Here is a 19,172-nt window from a genome sequence, read left to right on the forward strand (position 1 = left end):
AGTTAATTTCAAAAGTAACTTTCAAAGTTTTTAAGAAAATCAGTAAAATATAGATTATATTGAAATAAGAGTTGTATTTGTAGCTAAATCTTATTAATCTTTTCGATAAAAAACATGAAACATTGTTTTATAAATAAATTTTTGAATAATAAACTTGAAATAAAAGTTTTTAAATTATTTGTTATATGAGATATAGTCAATTTTGTAAATATTTCCAAAAGCTAACTTATAGACTTGAATTTTTTTTTCAATATTTTAAAACTTACCAGTGTACAACTTTTTTAAAGATTAAAAACTATGTCCTTATGGATAACAAGTACTTAGAGAATCAAAATTAAGATTTTTTTTATTGATGTTCAGCAAGTTTGTAATTTTTGCTCACTAAAGCCTGGTAATAAATAGAATTATTAATTCCACTTTAATATTTTTAAATAATTTTTGCAAAAGTACAAATTAGTTAAATAATCTTAGGTATCATTTACTTTAGATGAGTCTTAATACTACAAAAACCTTGGATAGTTTTTATCACAATTGAAGAAACAAACTATATTTTTAAGTATTATTTTGTTCTTTTAAAATATAACTTAATACTAACAAAAAAGCAAACTGTTTGTAACACATTTGAACATTGTCAATAAAAAGCATTTTATATTAAAATCTAAACATATGATGATATGTTATCTGCAAGCCAAGCACTTACTAATTGTAAAGTTATAACTCGCTATGGAATAGGCACTGGCTAAGTACTTATCATAATTTATTTCATATTTTCAATTTTTATAAAGTGTACCACACATATAATAACAAGCACAATACGACTGACATAATAATGCATTGCAACTTTGTAACAGTTTTCACTTTAGTAAAACACCATACCACATAAATTGTTTTACTCATAGAGTTCATACAAAATAAATGAAATATTCAATATAAGCTTTTTATTTGTAATAAAAACAGCTTTAACATTTTCAATTTTCCATGTAAAAGGCACAACTAAACTGATATATATAGATCTTTATCTATAATTATTAAAATTATTATTATTATTATTTCAAAACAAACAAACTATATATCAGGGTTTCCTATACTTATTTTCATAAGTGGACCTTGGCAGAAGTTCAATAAATAATTGCCCTATTTTAACCTTTTATAGTTAATTACCCGTTTACTTTATTGCCCCCTTACTAATTAACAACCCTGATAGCTAAAATTGCCCCATAAGGTAACCCTGCTATATATTGATAAAAAAGCAAAACACAACACAAATGACAAGTTCAATTTAAGCTTTTAAAAAAAGCATCATTAGTCCAGTTAATGTTTTTTAATCATTACAGAATAACCATTCTATCACGAATGACATATTCTGTATAAACTTCTTTTTTGCAATAAAAAAATTTGAAACACTTCCAAAAAAAAAGTTTGTTGCATAAGAATACTTGACACTAATATGTGATATTTAACTCAAATTGAAGTGCAAAAATTTATTTTGTCAAGCTTCAAAAATATATTTTGTTTCAAAAGACAATAGTTGTTGTTTTCTTCAGGCCTTAACAAAACAATGATAAGCATTTTTTAGGCAAACAATAAAAACAAAATAACAAAATGATATTTATTGATTGATATATATATATATATATATATTATTAGATCAAAATTACCACACTAAACACTAAATAACAACATGAATGACATATTCACCCACTGCAAGGACGGCAACCTGGTCGCGGTGAAGATATGGCTGGACAACACTGAGAACGATTTGAACCAGGGCGACGACCACTTGTTCAGCCCCCTCCACTGGGCCAGCAGGCAGGGTCACTCCCACATTGTTGACTTGCTGGTGAGTTATTTTTATGATTTTGAGTTGACTATTTTTTTTTTATTTTTTAGAATTTTTTCTTTAAAGTAAGTACTATAGTAAATATCACTATTAAATTGTTGATTTGCTGGTGAGTAAACTATAAAGCTTCCTGCTTATTTATAATAATAATTAGTGTGAAACATTTGTACATGACTGTGTTATAAGTATTGTGAAATTTACTCTTAAAATTCAAACAACAGTAATTTCGAATTTACTTAAATATAAGTTATGTAATTGTAAACATGATATTAAAACACCAAGATAGCAGAGACACAAGTAAAGATATCATTAACATGAATCATATAAAACAAATGAATATTTTGACAAATATAAATAAAATTCTTGGTCCAAATTTGAAGTTGTAGTTATTTTGATTTCTTTGTTATAAATTAAAAATTGTATTTAAGTTTATCTATTAAATATAATTAAACATTTCAATTTATTTGTTGGATAATTTGTATTTAATTAAGATTTCATTTATAATAACTTTTTGAATAGAGTTAGTCTTGTCTTTGTAAACTTTTTTATTATTAATCTTGGTTGGAATTCTGTCAAACTATTTTTGACTAAAGCTAAAACCGAATGCCATATGTAGTACTTTTTTATTTGTTATATGTTTTAATATTTATCAAATATATTAGAGATTTGATATAATAGTTTAAATATTCATGTTTTACAGTCAACTGTTAGTAAAAGATTATCAAGTTTATTGTTAAAAAAAGCTGATTTTTTCAATACTTTTGTTTATATTAAGGGCATAGGGGGTCAAACATTTTTTTTTCAAAAATGACATACGTTCTTATATAAAAGCTTCAAGTTTAAACAAGAAGTCAATTCTTTCTTGAATTAAATAATTTTAATTAGTGTTTAAGATATAGAGGTTTTTGTAAAAAGTATCCAGTACGAGCGTATGGATTGCTAATTTTTCAGGGTCAATTTTCTTTTAAATTTTTTAGTTCACTAAAAATATATCTCCTCCTTTTTATTAGGAGCTAGAGACCTTAAATTTTAGGAAAGTTTCCTTTTATAATTTTAAATACTTTAAATGTTGGGTCACCGACTTTCATTGCTTATATTTTGAAATTTAATTTGAATTTTGTTAAGTGGTTAAAATTTGTCTGATAGCTCAGATTATACTCTACAAAATAAGACAAACTTATAAAAATCAAGGTGTACCCCCGTTTGCCTTTAATGGTAAATGTGTAGTATAAAAGTAGAAAATTTAAACTGGGTATGTTTTAGCAGAAGACTGTTAAGAAACAAAGTGTGCAAATCAAAAAAAAAAAAACAATATATATATAACTAATAAAAACAAAGTTAATTAAGGTCCAATTTTATAATTAAACTTAACTATGGCTACCTCTCATAAAAGGTAACCCAAGCATTTTTTTCATAAATAGTTTTTCTCTAAGTAGTCTTTATAACTAGGTTCTCACTCTGTAACTAATAAAATAATTTTAAATAATTTGATTGAATATAAATAAGAAAGTGCTTTTTTTGAAGAATTACTTACACTGGAATTTTTTTTTTGTAAATTTTGTTCATAAAATTAAAGTAAACAAAGTCTGATCGCTTAATTAATAAGCTTTGCTGCTAGCACCACACCACATAAGAAAAATAAAAAAGTTAGTGAAAAACAGTAAAAACAAATTATGAAAACATCAAAAACACAAAAATTGTAATATTGCATTGAAAGCAATTGAATAAACAATGGGTGCTTATAAAAAAGATCAAAATTTTACCTGTCTAAAATCAGACATCCTGCAGTGACACAATAAAATTTTAATTGTAAACTTGATAAAATAAATTCAGTTTAATAATTTTTTTAAAAATATTTATTGTTTACTAAAATTAACTAAACTCAGGTAAGTACAGGGGCAGCTGGGATCAACAAAACAATAATTTTAAGTGACAAATGTTTGCATACTACTTTTTTTTTAAATAACACCATTAATCTAATGTTAAACTAATAAAACACTGTTAAACTAATAAAGTTTCGAGTATGACCTTTATAAAAATCAATAATTTGTTCACCCAGGTGAGCAGAGGGGCAAGGATCAACGCGGCAAACATGGGAGACGACACGCCTCTGCACAACGCAGCTCAGATGGGCCACCTGGAAATAATGAGGAAGCTTCTGCTGCAGAAAGCCGACGTGAACGCTTTCAATGAGCATGGTAAGCTGTTGTGTTGACTAAATATTTTTTTATAATATTGTTGATGATATTTTTCAACCCTAGAAAGCCTAAATAATTTACTTATCTTGCAACAACTATTTAGCACATTTACCAATTTACTCATAATAAAATCCTTAATCAGTCTCAATGCCATTTAAGATATTATAAAGTTTATAATAAAAAGAATGGACATTTTAAACAAGCACTTTAAAGATGAAAGCCTAAATAAAGTTTTTGGAAACTAAAATAGCTAAAGAGTAATTTTTTTTGTGTAATTTATATGTATATAAACTAGATAAAGTTATTTTAACAGAAGTTCTTTAAGATAACATTTAAGAATTATTCTTTGCTATCCTGAATAGAGCTTCTTCAAATTTTTTTATGATGTTACATCAAACTTTTATATTAAAAACTTCTTTTAGATGAAGTACTTTTTTATATCAAAATATTATCATTAGTTTTTAAGGTTTAGTATCTCAAAGAAATCATTTGCAACCTAATTTTGTCGCATAACTTATTTACACAAATTTTTACTTCTTTAGGTCTTATGTCAAAATGTTTTTTAAATCTGAGTACACACATTTTAATTAACTTAAAATAGTTAATTAATTAATGTAACATAGTCAAGTTGTAATACAAACAACAGGAAACACGCCGCTCCACTACGCTTGCTTCGGCCAGTACGCTTCGTGCGCGGAGGAGCTGGTGAACTTCGGCGGATTGGTCAGCATCTGCAACAAGTTCGGGCAGACCGCCCTTTCGAAAGCAAGACCCACGCTGGCCAAGAGATTGAGAGAGATGGCCCTTCAGAAGGTAAATAAAAATATTTATGTGTTTTATTTGTAACAATTGTTTAAGGGCATAGGGGGGGAGGGGTAAACACCCTTTTTTGGTTTTTGATCTTATTTTATATAGTTTTTACTAACCTACAAGATGCTTTTTACAGATTTTAAAAATTCAAAATAATTTAAGATAATTTAAGAAGATAGTTTTTTAGTGGAATAGTCTATTTTTGCTGTTTTAGTTTGCGCCTCCCGTAAGAAACCTATTGTTGCCTCCGACTTTGACCGGCTATATCTTAAAAATTATTTTCAATTTTTTAAATCTGTAAAAAGCATTTTGTAGCTTAGTAAAAACAATATAAAATAAGATAAAAAACCAAAAAAGGGTGTTTACCCCCCCCCCCCCCCCCCCCACTATGCCCTTAATCTTTCAATACAAAGTGTAGTTAGTTTTTTAGTAGTTAAATCAATGTAATTTTGTTTATTGGTACTTTAGAAAGTGAATGTAAAATAAAGAAATATATATTAGATAATTGCAGAAAATAAAATAGTTTTGATAAGTTTTAGTTTGACTGTAAAAACTTGTACTCAATTTAGATAATATGTTGTTTTGTTTAAACTTTATTTAAAGTGCTTCATGCTTAAAAGGCAAAGTAGTACAACATATATACTACATAAAACTAACACTGCTTAATTTTTTTTAAAGGTTTTGTATAGCACTTAGTATAGTTTTATGAAAATAATAGTACTTTTTGACTAGTTTAATTAAAGTAACGTTAATTTGTATAAATACTTTCTGCGGTGCAGTAGAAATTAAGACCTTGTGATGAAAACTTATCAACAAAGTATGTGAACTTGTAGTTATAAAAACACCCAAAAAGAAAGTTAAATTTTTAAGGGTCAAGATTTGAACGAGATCCACTTCAAGGACTCGGTGAGCAAGTACACTACTACGAGGACCAGGGCGAAGAACGACACTTTGAAACACGACAACGTCGACTTGAGACAACTCAACTTGAAGGTTTGTTTGAAAAAAATTAACATGTTTTCCGCCTTACTGTTTGAAAGCTTTTCAGTTACTAAATTGTTGAAGGTTTTGTACTGCTATGTAGTTTTCAGACTGCGTTAAATTGATGCAACCAAGTTAAAGATTTTTTTGTTTCAAAACCTAACAAATGTATATACATAACGTTTTTTGTTAAGTGTTAAAGTTACCACGTCATAAGTGGATTTCTCTCTTTAGCGCTAAACATAAAAAGTCCACTGTGTACAGTATACTACCGCTTAAGTACGCACTTTTTTTGGTACGCATCACGCCTTAAGTACGCACTTATCCAGAAAGACAAAGTAAAGGATGTTATACTAGAACTTCAAGAAATTCCAGTTTTTTTGCCTAAATCATTTTAAAATCAAATAAAACAATTTTATTGATTATGAATACTTTTTTCACACTCAATAAATGTTCGTTCTATCATTTTACTAACACATAAACTTTATTTTTTATCTTAGTAAATATTTTTCATCCAGGGTAAAATCGGTCAAACGCACTTGGGGGTGACGTGGAGGGGTCGGTGGGGGCAGCAGGAGATCGTTGCTAAGATACTGCATGTCAACGAGATCACTTCCAGAAAGAGCAGGGAATTCTACGAAGAGTATCTCAGGTTTGCAAATTATTGTTATCATATGAGCTAGGTTAAAGTATATTTATTTTCTTACTTGTCCAAGCAAAGTAACAATTTATAGTAATTTGAACTACTTGTAAATTTTAATTAGTGAAAATAACTACTGAATGATGAGTCCGCAGTGTGGTGGTCACATTAACAAAATTAATAATTTTCTTTAAATTTAAAGTTAAAAATACAATTTGAATTTTTTTTCTTGCCCGTATAAAAATTCATTCACATGACTAATGTATCATTTTCTCACCAACATATTTTGATCAAGTCCTCGCATTCGAACATGTTTAACATTTTTACCAAACAGGTTGAGAATATTTTCCCACCCGAACGTGCTGCCGGTGATGGGGATAGTCAACTCGCCTCAAACTTTAGCCACGATTTCACCCCACGTAGCAATCGGGTCGTTGTACGGCGTCTTGCACGAATCCACGGTCACCGTGGACCATAACAGGTCGGTTGAAACTAAAAAAGTGTTGAAATTTAATGGTTAATTATTAAAAAGTGTTGAAATTTAATGGTTAATTATTAAAAAGTGTTAAAATTAACGTGTTTATGTTCTGACAGTTGCTTGTATCATTATTAGTCGCAACAAGTAAGTAATATTTGTTTCAGGTTTCTTTTTAAAAAAAAACCTTTAAATCTGCCATTGTTGTTTGTGACAACATCTTTTGTTAACGAAGATAATAGTTGACTCTTAACTCAAAGATGTTGATTTCATGTTCTATAAAACAAACTCAACAATGGCTAAAACCAATGACTAAAATAATTACAAAAACCAATAATGTAAATTCGCAAATGACAGTTATCTCAAATTTTTTTAAAATAATATTAACTGCTAAAAAGCTTTAACACTTGTTAGATTTATTTTTTTATTCAAATTTTTTATATGTTTCATGTTTATTTCTTTGATTTGAGCTCTAAAAGCAATTTTTAATTGAAATAGAATTGTTTTACTGTTCGAAATAATGATAACTGGATTTAGTTTCGACCCCGGATACTGCTTTATTTGATTTTACATATTTGAAAAACTAACAGTATAAATTAAATTTTCAATAATGCAGAGCCATTTGTTTCGCGAAGGACATAGCGAAAGGCATGTTGTTTCTACACTCACTTGACCCGATCATACCCAGACTGCACATTAACAGCAGGCACGTGATGATAGACGAGGGAATGGTTTGCAAAATCGACATGTCCTGCGTCAGGTTTGTTGCTTGGTTTCTTGATTGTTATTTATTAAAAAAATAGGATGTATGGAGTTTGCTGCAACTACATTTTTTAAAACTTAGAATTAAAACATAAAAAAAAACAAAAAGGTTGGGGCATATATAAGTATTTCACATTTGCCATAATTTAAAAATTATGTTTAAAGTAATGTTGTATTGGCATTCCGAAAAAAAAAATTAAGTTCATACATATAATTGTTGTAATAACAAATATTTTCAAGAACTCTTTCTTTATTAAACTAACATATGTTTGTTTTTTACTTTAACGGAGCTATGCAAGTTAAAGAGATACATCTCTTTTAACTTGTTAACACACTGAAACATATGTTAGTTTAATGAAGAAAAAGTACTCTGAAATTTTTTATTATATATTCCAGTGAATTTGCTTCGCTAGGATATCTATTGGCAAAAGATTAACTTTAAGCTTTTAATTTTATAATTATTGTAAAAAGGGTACAAAGTAGTACAGTTTTTTAGTTTTATATCTGTATACTGATAAATGTTTTTTTTATATTAAATTTAAAAAAATTAAAAGTGCATCCAATAGCTAAATTAAATGTGATAGTAGTTATATAGTTACATATATATATACATCTGTAAGTTAAAGTTCATATTATTTCATTCAGGTTCAATAAAAATAATAGTATATATAGAATCTTGATAACATAAGTTATATATATATACACAGGTTCAGTTTCTCGCACCACGCCAAGCAGTACAACCCCCAGTGGATGTCCCCTGAGAGTTTGCAGCGTAAACACGAGGAAATCAACAGGAAGGCAGCAGACATGTGGTCCTTTTCCGTCATGCTGTGGGAAATGGTCACCAGGTTTGTAGTTTGATTGTTAGGGTAGTTAATAAGTTTGCTAGGTGATAATAGGTTGCCGGGTAAGCAACGAGGGGCTTATATTTTTATCACACAACTGTGAGTGAAGGTTAGCTAGTGAACGGTCACCAGGGTTTGTTGTTTCTGGGTAAATAAGGATTTACAAGGGGCTTATAAAATGTTCTGTGGTGTAAAAATTGATGGATTGTTTTAATAAATGGCAATTGATTGAAATAATTGAAGGTTATATTTTTATAAAGTAGTTGCAACTAGTGATGTACCGGACCCACACTTTCGGGTCCGGCCGGAGCCGGATCCGGATTTTTTTTCAAAATAGGATCCGGCCGGAACCGGATCCGGACTTTTTTTTAAATTAGAATCCGGCCGGAACCGGATCCGGACTTTTTTTTCAAATTAGAATCCGGCCGGAACCGGATCCGGACTTTTTTTTTCAAATTAGGATCCGGCCGGAACCGGATATCAGACAAAAATGGCAATATCCGGCCGGACCCGGATAGTGAGTCAGTATAAACTAGCCTGATTCAGAATGAGGTTTTCAAAAACTGAAAAATAAACTTTAATTTAATAATAAGTAGAACAGCTAGCCACAAGAATGACAAATTTAGGTGTTATTTATAATCAAAAATCTGAAATCAAGTTCTGGAACAAAATTAACTAGAAAATCACAAAATATTGAAAACTGGATGAGCTCAAACTCATTCAAAATCTAAAAGAAAACTAGCCTGAGTTTTTATAAAAAACTAAACTAGCCTGAGGCAGTCTAAGATTTTCTAAAATTCCCAAAAATTTTCAAACTAGCAGGGTTGCCACTGTTTAAGTCAATAAAACTAGCTAGAGTGAGTATAAACAAGCCTGAGTCAGAACGAGGTTTTTAAAAACTGAAAAAACTACTTTAATCTAATAATCAGTAGAACAGCTAGCCAAGATTGACAATTTGGTAGTAAAGTTGTGGACTGATTGTGGTACACTTAACTTATTAGTACTACCCATTATAATTAAATCCCACCTTATTTAATTAATATCTAACAAATACTAAAAACTAACTGAGAATCTTTCTATAATCAGACACGACAGTTTTGAGTGATGAATCTTTTATGTAAAACACAACAAGAAAGCATTTACAAAATTATTAATTACTTTGGTAACACTTTAAAAACTGGAAGCTATTTAAATCTATATCAAAAGACTTAAAACAAAAAAACTAAAAATTAAATAAAACTTTTAGTAAACAAGAAACTGTTAAGTTTTTAATAAACTATAAACCTAGCTTAAATATTTAAACAACTAAACACCAGTTGAAATATTCACTTTTAAAAGAAAAAACTACTTACAATATAATAAGCATCCACAAAAAAGTTCAAGATGTTTTGTTGCTTCAAGCTGCACACCATACTAACTAACTGCTTACATATAAACTGCCTGTCATGTTCTGATGTTTTGTTGCATCAGTATTTAGTTTGAAACATTTCGTCATATGATTCTCATTGGCTCGTACATTCAACCGTATTAACTATAAATATTCTCTGAGCTCAACTTTAAACAATAAATAATGCAAGTATTCATTCCAAAGTTTTAAATTTTACAACATATGTAAAGAGTTGCATTTCTGAAATGTTTATTCCATAGTTTAAATGTAAACAGATGTAAATTAGTCACGTGTACAAAATGAGCCAATCACGGTAGGTGTTTAATTTTTTTTTTAATTTACACAGGATTTGTTTTTGAAAAAATACTTTTCAGTATGCTCTTTTTTACTAACTAAATCCTTGATCATTGTTAGGATCCGGCCGGACCCGGATCCGGACTTTTTTTTCTAATTAGAATCCGGCCGGAACCGGATCCGGACTTTTTTTTCAAATTAGGATCCGGCCGGAACCAGATATCAGACAAAAATGGCAATATCCGGCCGGACCCGGATAGTGAGTCCGGTACATCACTAGCTGCAACGATGTAGTAAGTCTAATATGTAACAAATATAAGTTATGCCGTTAGTAAAGTAGTTGCTGTATAAATGTTCATATTAAATAACCAGTTAACTCTAAATCTATAAATCACTATTATTTTCCCTTTATCTCACTACAGGGAAGTTCCCTTCAGCGATATGTCGAATATGGAGTGCGGCATGAAGATAGCGTTGGAGGGTGTCAGGGTTAAAATTCCTCCGGGTATTTCCCCGCACGTGTGCAAGCTCATGAGGATTTGCATGAATGAGGACCCTGCAAAGAGGCCTAGGTACTTTTATATTATGTTTATTTTTACTCTTTAGTTATTTATTCTTTACAATTTATATTTTTATTTCAATTAATAACATTAATCCAGTCAAATTTGACAAGTAGTAGTTATATTCCTAGTTATTATTACTTATTTACTTTATATCATTTATTTTATTTCAAAAATAGTAGTAATTATATCGTAGTCTAGTTTTTTAATTCTTTACTTATTTGAAGGTTCGACATGATCCTACCCATACTCGAAAAGATGATCGCTTGAGTGATTGAGTGTGGAAAAATAAAGAAAATAAAACTGCTTTTTTTGGGACTTTTATCTCTATTTTTGTATTAGTTTGTTATCCTGTGTCAAAACAGATGATTGCCTGTAAGAAAAAACAAGCAACTTCTCTTGCTCGAAATTGACTTTGAAATTTTTCCCGATCAGAACAAAACATTTTTTGAGATTTATTATGATTTTTTATGTCCTCCTTCCCCACAATGAAGAAAATACTTGAAATTTTGAATTATAAAATTATTAAAAAGCTTTTTTTTATAGTGAAAACGCTCTATTCACCTTAAAATGGGTAGTTGTATTTAAAATGTGTATTTTTCAGCTAAAATGACAATCAGCTCAAAAATGATTTAAAAATTGCTCTTTTTTATTGTTGTTGAAATAAATTCAAAATATAAAACATACAGTAACCTTTTATTATTTTGAAATTTGTACTTTTTTGTTAAGTCCATAAAAGTAATGATAACCAAAGCTATTATTCTTGATTTTACTTTAATTTTTTTTACAATGAAATACTATGAAAAAAATTACACTACTTGATTCTCAATCAAAACTTCAAAACAAATGGAGATGCTTTTAATTGTGATATTTAGTTTTACAAACTGTCTAAAGTACAAAACAATATTTTGAAATCCTACGTTCAAGTGACCAGTGTTTTAAGCTTAACTTGGTTATCAAAGTTGTAAAGTTTTCATGTTTTAAGGGAATATTATAAACCAAAACAAATGAAGCAAGTGAACTAAACATTAATTAAATCGCTCTACATTGAATCTTATTTGTTTAGTGATATGTCTCTTGTTTTATCCATGTTGTTCACCCATTTTACTTGTAAATAATGCAGTTTTTTTTTGCACCATTTTTTTAACAGCCTATCAGCTTTTCGTGTTTATATGCCATTTGTTTTGCCTTTGCAATAATCTTTATTTTTGAGGACTTTTTCTATGAATAATTTCAATGACATTTTTTTCTACTGATTATCTGTATTATTTTAAAACTATGATTATTTCTTTTTTTGCTAATGCCCTGCGTGGTGTAGAGTTTGATAAGCAGCTAAAACAAATTTTAAAAAATATCAAAAGTATTTTTATACAATTTTGTATTTTACAATAAAAGTTAAGCAAGATCAAAACATCAAAATAAAAACTATTTTGTTCTAATTACACATTTAAGCTTGTTTTTTAAATGTATTTTTCAATCAAGTATTTCCTTTACTTTCCAATCCGTCTCAACTAATTTTACTTTCTGTCATCACTTTCATCAAAATATTTTTTTATACTTGAATGCTGAATTGAATTGAACCTATTTTTTTGTACATACAGCTATTTGCAAATAAAAGAACATATTGTTTAAAAAATTAAAAATTTTGAAAACAATTTATATGTATTATTTTTACAGCTATTTTTTAAAATTTTACAGATTTATTTTGTTTTACAAATTAAAAAAATTACAATTAAAAAAAAAAAAAAAAATTACCCAAAGTTTTTTTTGATTTAATTGGCTGTACTTTTCTGCCAGCAACATAAAAATTCAACTCAAGACTTTTAATTTGTAAAAGCATTTAAATTGAAACAGTTTTCACAAACTTTTGTACATACTGTTGAACTCTATTACTTTTTACAGCTCTTATATACAAATAAATAATGTCTAGAAGGTACGATTCGAGGACTACCATCTTCTCACCAGAAGGTCGTTTGTACCAAGTAGAATACGCCATGGAGGCCATTGGCCATGCTGGTTTGTAATTTGTACATACATATATGCTTGATAGCAGAACAATAAGAGATCTCTACTTTCTAAAAAGAGAAGATTTAAAAAATTGGTTTTTGTAGTTTTAGGTAATTGTAAAAAGGTCTACGCTGTTGCTTTCTCAAAATAATATTTTTAAAATTCTTGCAAATTATTTCCCATAAGTTAAACATGTTATTAAAAGTAAGAGGTCCTTGATCTATAGTCAGGGTTGCCACTCGGTCAGGAAAAGTCAGGAAATCAGGAAAAGTCAGGAAAAATTTAAAAAAATTACAAAAGTCAGGAAAAGTCAGGTAAAAATGGGGGGTTTTGAAAAAAAGTCAGGAAAAGTCAGGAAATTTTATAAAATTAAAAAAAAAATCATATTTTGTCAGTTTTAATTTACAAAATTCCTTGTTTTCCAAAGCCTTCAAACGGTAAAAATTTATTAAAAGTCCTTTAAAGTCAGAAAAAAAATCCAAAATTTTCCTGGAAATTTGCAAAAATATTTAATTTTATTTTCAATGCCTTCACCTGGTATAAATTAGTAAAATATCCTTTATACAACTGCACACAGTTTCTATTAACATATTGAACAAGTACCCTACTTGAACAAGCAGATTTTGTAAGCTTTTTAGTATTGATGATCTGTAGCAAGGACACTTGCATAGTGAAACTGTGATATATACACAAAAATTGTAAAAGTTCCTTATATGTCATTTGTTTATCTAGATATATTTATGCTAGGAAATGCTAAAAAATTGTGTCCTTTTTCAGACAAGCTGTGTTTATAAGGGGATAATACAAGTATTTTGCTGATAGAACTGTTTATTACAAACATGAATCATACACAGATGGTTTAAGTGGTGTACTGGAAGTTTGATAGAATTCAGCAAAAAACTGTTGTTTTTAACCTGTATTAAAATTAGATTGAAAGCTTTATATAGTTTCAAGTGTTAGATTATGTAATTTACAGTAAGTTTAATTTAAGAGAATGATTTAGAAAAGTCAGGAAAACTTTGGTAAAAAGTCAGAAAAAAGTCAGGAAATTTTTCTCAGCTTGATCAGTGGCAACCATGTATAGTTATAGAAATATTTATTACACAGTACCTCAATTTAAACATAGTCTATTAGCATCTTATTTATTTACTTTTCTTCACAGGAACCTGCCTGGGCATCATGGCGAAGGACGGTGTAGTGTTGGCAGCAGAGAAGCGGTCCGTGCACAAGCTGCTTGACAACGACGTATTCGCGTCTGAGAAGATTTACACCTTGGATGACAACATCGCGTGCAGCGTGGCCGGCATCACTTCCGACGCTAACGTGCTGGTTACCAACCTGCAACAGACCGCTCAGAGGTTAGTTTTTGTAGAATAATAATATTATAAAAGTACTTGATAAGTCATGATAACATCTGCCTAATTTTGTGACAATGGTTTTTTTTTTAATGATGGGTTTTTTGAATTGAAGATTTACCTAAAATATAATGTTTTTAACACACACATGTTGAGTATTAACATAGATTTGATCTAAATACCTTATACTTGTGACATATTTTTGTTTAGCAAATACTCATTAAATCATGTCGAAAGCAATTAACCTAAGTATTCAATAATAAGTTTATTAACAATGGTGTTCTTACTATAATAGAATTTATTCATATATTACTTATTTTAGACATGTATTGTTTTGTGAACAGATACAAGTTGAATTACGGCAAAAACATTCCAGTTGAGCAGCTTGTCATTCATTTGTGCGACATCAAACAGGCTTACACACAGTTCGGAGGTTTTTTATTTGTAGTTGATTGTTTTCATTATATTACTAAATTAGACTGTGTGTTTTTTTTGTGGATTTCGTGACTTTTTAAAACTAAAGAAACTATAATTGTTGCAAAATTTTATAAAAAAGAGCTTTAAAGTGTGGATAACATGAAAATTAAACATTTACAATCTGAAAACTTGTCTTATACTTCTGGTATACTCATATATTTGCAACTTATGTTTAGATTGTATAATGCATAAAATTTAATTTCTTGCTCAATAAAGAACTTGCAAAAAGATATGTAAAAAAGAGTTCATTTGTTACAAAGTTTTAAATAGAATAATATAGCATCTAATAACAAATATTCTTATCCATTCGGCATATTAGTGTTGTACATAGAAATAAATTTTTGTATTCTCTAATACAGACCATATCTATATAAAATTGAGTTTAAGCTAAAATTTTATAAAAAATTTAATAAAAAAATTAATCAAGTATGGCTAAATAAATATAAACCATTATACAGGTATGCGCCCATTCGGCATATCGGTGTTGTACATGGGTTGGGATGAGGAGTACGGATTCCAACTCTACATGTCTGATCCCAGCGGCAACTACGGCGGATGGAAGGGAACCTGTATCGGAAACAACAGTCAGGTATGTTTTAATTAAAAATAAGTACATATTTATTGGCTGTTGTAATAACATCATTCAAAAAGATAAAATTTTATGCCAAAAAAACAAAAAAAAAACTATATACAGGGTTGCCACTTTACCTGGAAAAACCTGGAGTTTGAGAAATTTAAAAAACCTGGAATTTTGGACAAAAATCACTAAAAATACCTGGAATTTTAACATGTTCAGTAGTAAAATTTCGACTTGACTCAAAAATTCTATCATATAAACAAAAATAAATTAGTCATCATCAATTTCTTATTAAATAACATATTTAAAGTAGCTTTACAGTATTATACAAACTTAACTTTAAACTAAAAAAGACCCAAAAATGAGTACTTAAAAAAACCTGGAAGAAATTAGGAAAACCTGAAAAAACGAGTGGAAATGACGATTTGATGTCATAGTTTTTAAATAAAAAAAGTAAACAGGTTGCAGAATTATTGTTTAACTTGAATTCTCCAGCAACTATTAAAGAAAAGTAGCCTAATGCTTTGAAAAATACTTTAACGCAATTGATTTAATTTAAATACCTTGATAACGTAAATCACTTTAAAATTCTCAGAACTTCACAGTCACGTTATACGTGATTTGGAATTGATTTTTTTGTCAAAATATGTTTTATTTTAAACTAAAATAAGTTTTGTCATGTATCTCTGTTGTTTTGTATACATTACTAACAATCGCATAGTACAATATTAAAAAAAAAGTAAATTATTTGTTGAATCTTTAAAAATAAATAGTTTTATTTAAAACAAGCTAATAACTTTAAAAGAGCTGTTATTAGAGTTGTTTAGTTTTAAACATTGCATATAACGTTATGTAAAATAATAGTTTTTTAAGTTTTGAAATTCGTAAGAATAAACTTTATGTTTACTAATAAACATAAATTTTTACACTTAAAATTCTACAAAAATACTCGGCAAGTATAAACAATCTTCTATAATATAAAAAACTAAAAGTTATAACATTAACTTATATGTTCAATATGGAAAGTGAAAGGCGGAAATGATAGTTTTTACATGCGACATAGTCGTGCATATAAAAAGTATTTACAAATTTTTCAAATTATATGTAAATAACAAAAAAAAAGTGTGTTTCTTTTAATTTGTTTGTAAAGTACATTCCGAAAAAAATTCAGTTAGCACAAAATTTAAAACTTTAAGATTTACTTGTACTTATACAAGTGAAAGTTAAATAAAAAATTCCGTAATCTTACAATGAGAAAACAAAAAAAGTTGGATATTTACGTTGTTGATGACTGATAACGGCTTATAAATCATAACACTTGTTAACAATGGTTTTATTGTGTAAAATTTTTTGAATTGCGTTTTAGTACACAAAGTTAAATTCTTGAAATAAAATAAAAATATTTAGAAGGGTTTAGCTATACTTTTGAGATAAAAAGTAAACGTGTTTTAATTTCAAAGTTTACAACAATAACAAATTATCAAAACTGTATAAAATTACATTATTACTAGAACTTTTATATGAAATAAATAAATAATTTTCAAGCTTTATGTACTGTTTTAAGCTTTATTAACATATAGTAAAATTTACTTATCCCTCTTTTGTAAATAATAAAGTGAACTAATTATTCAAATATATCATATCTATTCTGCTTAATTTAATTCTATTTTGTAAAAAAATACACACCACTTTTATTTAGTTAAATTCTATATGTTTTAGGTAAAAAAAATATTTTAAAACTTCAAATAAAAGCTTTACTTTGTTTAAGTGTTATAAATAAACAAGCATAAGCATTAAGCATTTTCAGTAAAAGAGAAATCTTTTTATACTCAAATTACTAATAGCTTTAAGGGTAACCTACTAATAGTTTTAATTAAAAGGCCAATTGAAATCAAAAAATATTTTTTATCAATTCTGGTTATTATATACAAAAAATGTATATAAAACAGACACTACTTTACATGTTTTTTAGTCTAGATGCTTTATGCACCGAACATACTAAACGCGTTATATGTTTATTGAACATGTACTTTTTAAACATTTGTGCTATATTTCCAAAATCATTGGAACACCTAAAATGTGATTAAAATAGATTTAAATAGTTTATTTGTTATAAAACTTATTTGCTGTTTCAAGTTTTTGTAAAACTACATAAACTAAATTACCATTTTACTACAAGAATATAAAACTAAATTTATTAATTCTAGTAAAATGAGCTTATATATTAATGAAAAGATCTGGAAATAAATTAAGAATATTATTTATAGTGAACATTTATTAATACTACGTTTTAAAAATACTATAGTAATAAAATCGTTGTTTAATATTATTGAATTTAAATAATAATTAAAAATACCATTTAATCAACTCAACAGGCAGCAATCTCTATGTTGAAGCAGGAGTACAAGGAAAATGAAACGACTTTACAGCAAGCGCTCCAGCTGGCGGTGAAAGTTTTGAGCAAGACCCTTGATACTAACAAGCTCACTTCTGAGAGGGTTTGAACTTTTGTTTTATAATTTAGATTAAAATTTTTTCAATTAAAAATATCTCCTTGTTGGTTTTTAAAGTTTTAAATTTTTTAAAGTCGTAAAACTTAAAATGAATTTTCTTTAATAAAATACATTAGTATTAGTTAAGTTTGATAGTGTAAATCTAACTTAAAACATATTAGTTTGAAAAAAGTCCATTATTTCTAGTAATGTTTTTAGAGATGTTGTAATTTGTTTTCTGTAAAAGATAAAAAGTTTATTGTGCAAATAGATCTTTCACAAGTAAATCCTGTGATAACTACGGATTTTTTTTGCGACTTTAATAATTAATGAAAATATGTTGCGTTAACTACCAAACCTAAGTTGTAAGTCCTTAAAATAATTGGACCTTTAATACTTTTCAGATAACACTGTGCATTAGTAAATGAGTTCCACTTAAAGCTAACTCAGGCCAGCTTGTATATTTAAAATATCTCTGGCTAGTTTCCTGAACTAATTTTTTCTAAAGTTTTGTTTTTATTAAGTCTTTTTCGTTTCGGCGTTTTTAAGTTAATAAACTAAGTTAATGATTTCAGGTGAATAAATGATAAACCGTTTGTAATTGATTCCAGTTGGAGATGTGCACACTTACTTGAGATATTATGTTTTTTTTTTTAACTCGGATTAGTTTTATTTTTTCATAAAAACTCAGGACAGTTTTAAGATTGAAAAAATCTCTGGACAGATTTAGTGAATTTCAGTAGTTTGTTATTTTATATAACCAATTTTCTATAGGTGGAGATGTGCACACTGACTCGCGTTGAGGGCAAAACCATCTTCACAGTTTTGACACCGGGCGCCATCGACAAACTGTGCGCGGAATTCGAAGCCGAGAAGGAAAAACTTGAGGCTGAGAAGCGGGAAAAGGAGAAGAGGGAAAAGAAATAATTTAATTTAATATAGGTTTTATTTAGCTTTTTTAATATGTTTCTGTTTTTTGCTTGTACGCTAGCAAGTTGTTATTCAATTAGAGTTGATTATTCCAATTTAGATATTTTTATTAGTTTAAAGCACGTTTTGAATATGTTGCTTATGTAATAAACTTATTTACAGATTCACGTTTTATCATAGTTTTTTTACTTTCAAAAAAACTAAGCTGAATTAGTTTTAGCTTGTCAAATATTTTAGGACAAATAATAATGAAATAATATGAATGATAAAACTAGTTTGTGATAAATTTTATTTAGTTTAATTTGATAATTTTCTATTTATGCCAGGGTTTTTAAACTTTTTTTCAAAGGCCCCCTTTAGATAAATAAAAAAAGCCATGGCCCCCTCCAACAAGATTACTCAAAAAACAGCACTAAAAACAACTAAGGCCTTTTTTTTGCTGATCATCATCATCATCAACTCTAGAGTATCTAGTATATGTTTCATGGCCCCCCTGTGGCCCCTTACTGCTCATGGCCCAGCCTTTGAAGTACCTTTGCTGC

At 28.2% G+C, this 19,172-nt stretch overlaps 2 protein-coding genes across 2 annotated transcripts; both read left to right on the forward strand.

Moving 5' to 3' along the window:
- Positions 1-1,648: 1,648 nt before the first annotated feature.
- LOC145829717 (scaffold protein ILK-like) lies at positions 1,649-12,602 on the forward strand. The gene is made up of 10 exons (XM_082937578.1): positions 1,649-1,840; positions 3,900-4,038; positions 4,685-4,851; positions 5,719-5,841; positions 6,348-6,481; positions 6,804-6,950; positions 7,561-7,704; positions 8,414-8,554; positions 10,655-10,804; positions 11,020-12,602. The coding sequence occupies exons 1-10, from the start codon at positions 1,682-1,684 to the stop codon at positions 11,060-11,062; spliced, it is 1,347 nt and encodes a 448-aa protein (XP_082793704.1). The 5' UTR covers positions 1,649-1,681; the 3' UTR covers positions 11,063-12,602.
- A 90-nt stretch (positions 12,603-12,692) lies between these two features.
- Positions 12,693-18,793, forward strand: LOC145830070 (proteasome subunit alpha type-4-like). Its single transcript, XM_082937955.1, has 6 exons — positions 12,693-12,808; positions 13,962-14,157; positions 14,499-14,587; positions 15,090-15,220; positions 17,584-17,706; positions 18,475-18,793. Exons 1-6 carry the CDS (start codon positions 12,715-12,717, stop codon positions 18,625-18,627), a joined length of 786 nt encoding a protein of 261 aa, XP_082794081.1. The 5' UTR covers positions 12,693-12,714; the 3' UTR covers positions 18,628-18,793.
- The last annotated feature ends 379 nt before the right edge of the window (positions 18,794-19,172 follow it).

This window comes from Thalia democratica, chromosome 2, assembly GCF_965202585.1.
Source record: "Thalia democratica chromosome 2, ktThaDemo2.hap1.1, whole genome shotgun sequence".
In the NCBI taxonomy this organism is placed as follows: domain Eukaryota; kingdom Metazoa; phylum Chordata; class Thaliacea; order Salpida; family Salpidae; genus Thalia; species Thalia democratica.

Bases quoted from the DNA above. Each gene is read 5' to 3' on its own strand.
- LOC145829717 (XM_082937578.1), top strand. From the start codon at position 1,682: ATGAATGACATATTCACCCACTGCAAGGACGGCAACCTGGTCGCGGTG. The intron at 7,705-8,413 runs GTTTGTTGCTTG...ATATATACACAG, and splicing joins ATCGACATGTCCTGCGTCAG to GTTCAGTTTCTCGCACCACG. The intron at 8,555-10,654 runs GTTTGTAGTTTG...ATCTCACTACAG, and splicing joins CTGTGGGAAATGGTCACCAG to GGAAGTTCCCTTCAGCGATA.
- LOC145830070 (XM_082937955.1), top strand. From the start codon at position 12,715: ATGTCTAGAAGGTACGATTCGAGGACTACCATCTTCTCACCAGAAGGT. The intron at 14,158-14,498 runs GTTAGTTTTTGT...TTTTGTGAACAG, and splicing joins CTGCAACAGACCGCTCAGAG to ATACAAGTTGAATTACGGCA. The intron at 14,588-15,089 runs GTTTTTTATTTG...ACCATTATACAG, and splicing joins GGCTTACACACAGTTCGGAG to GTATGCGCCCATTCGGCATA.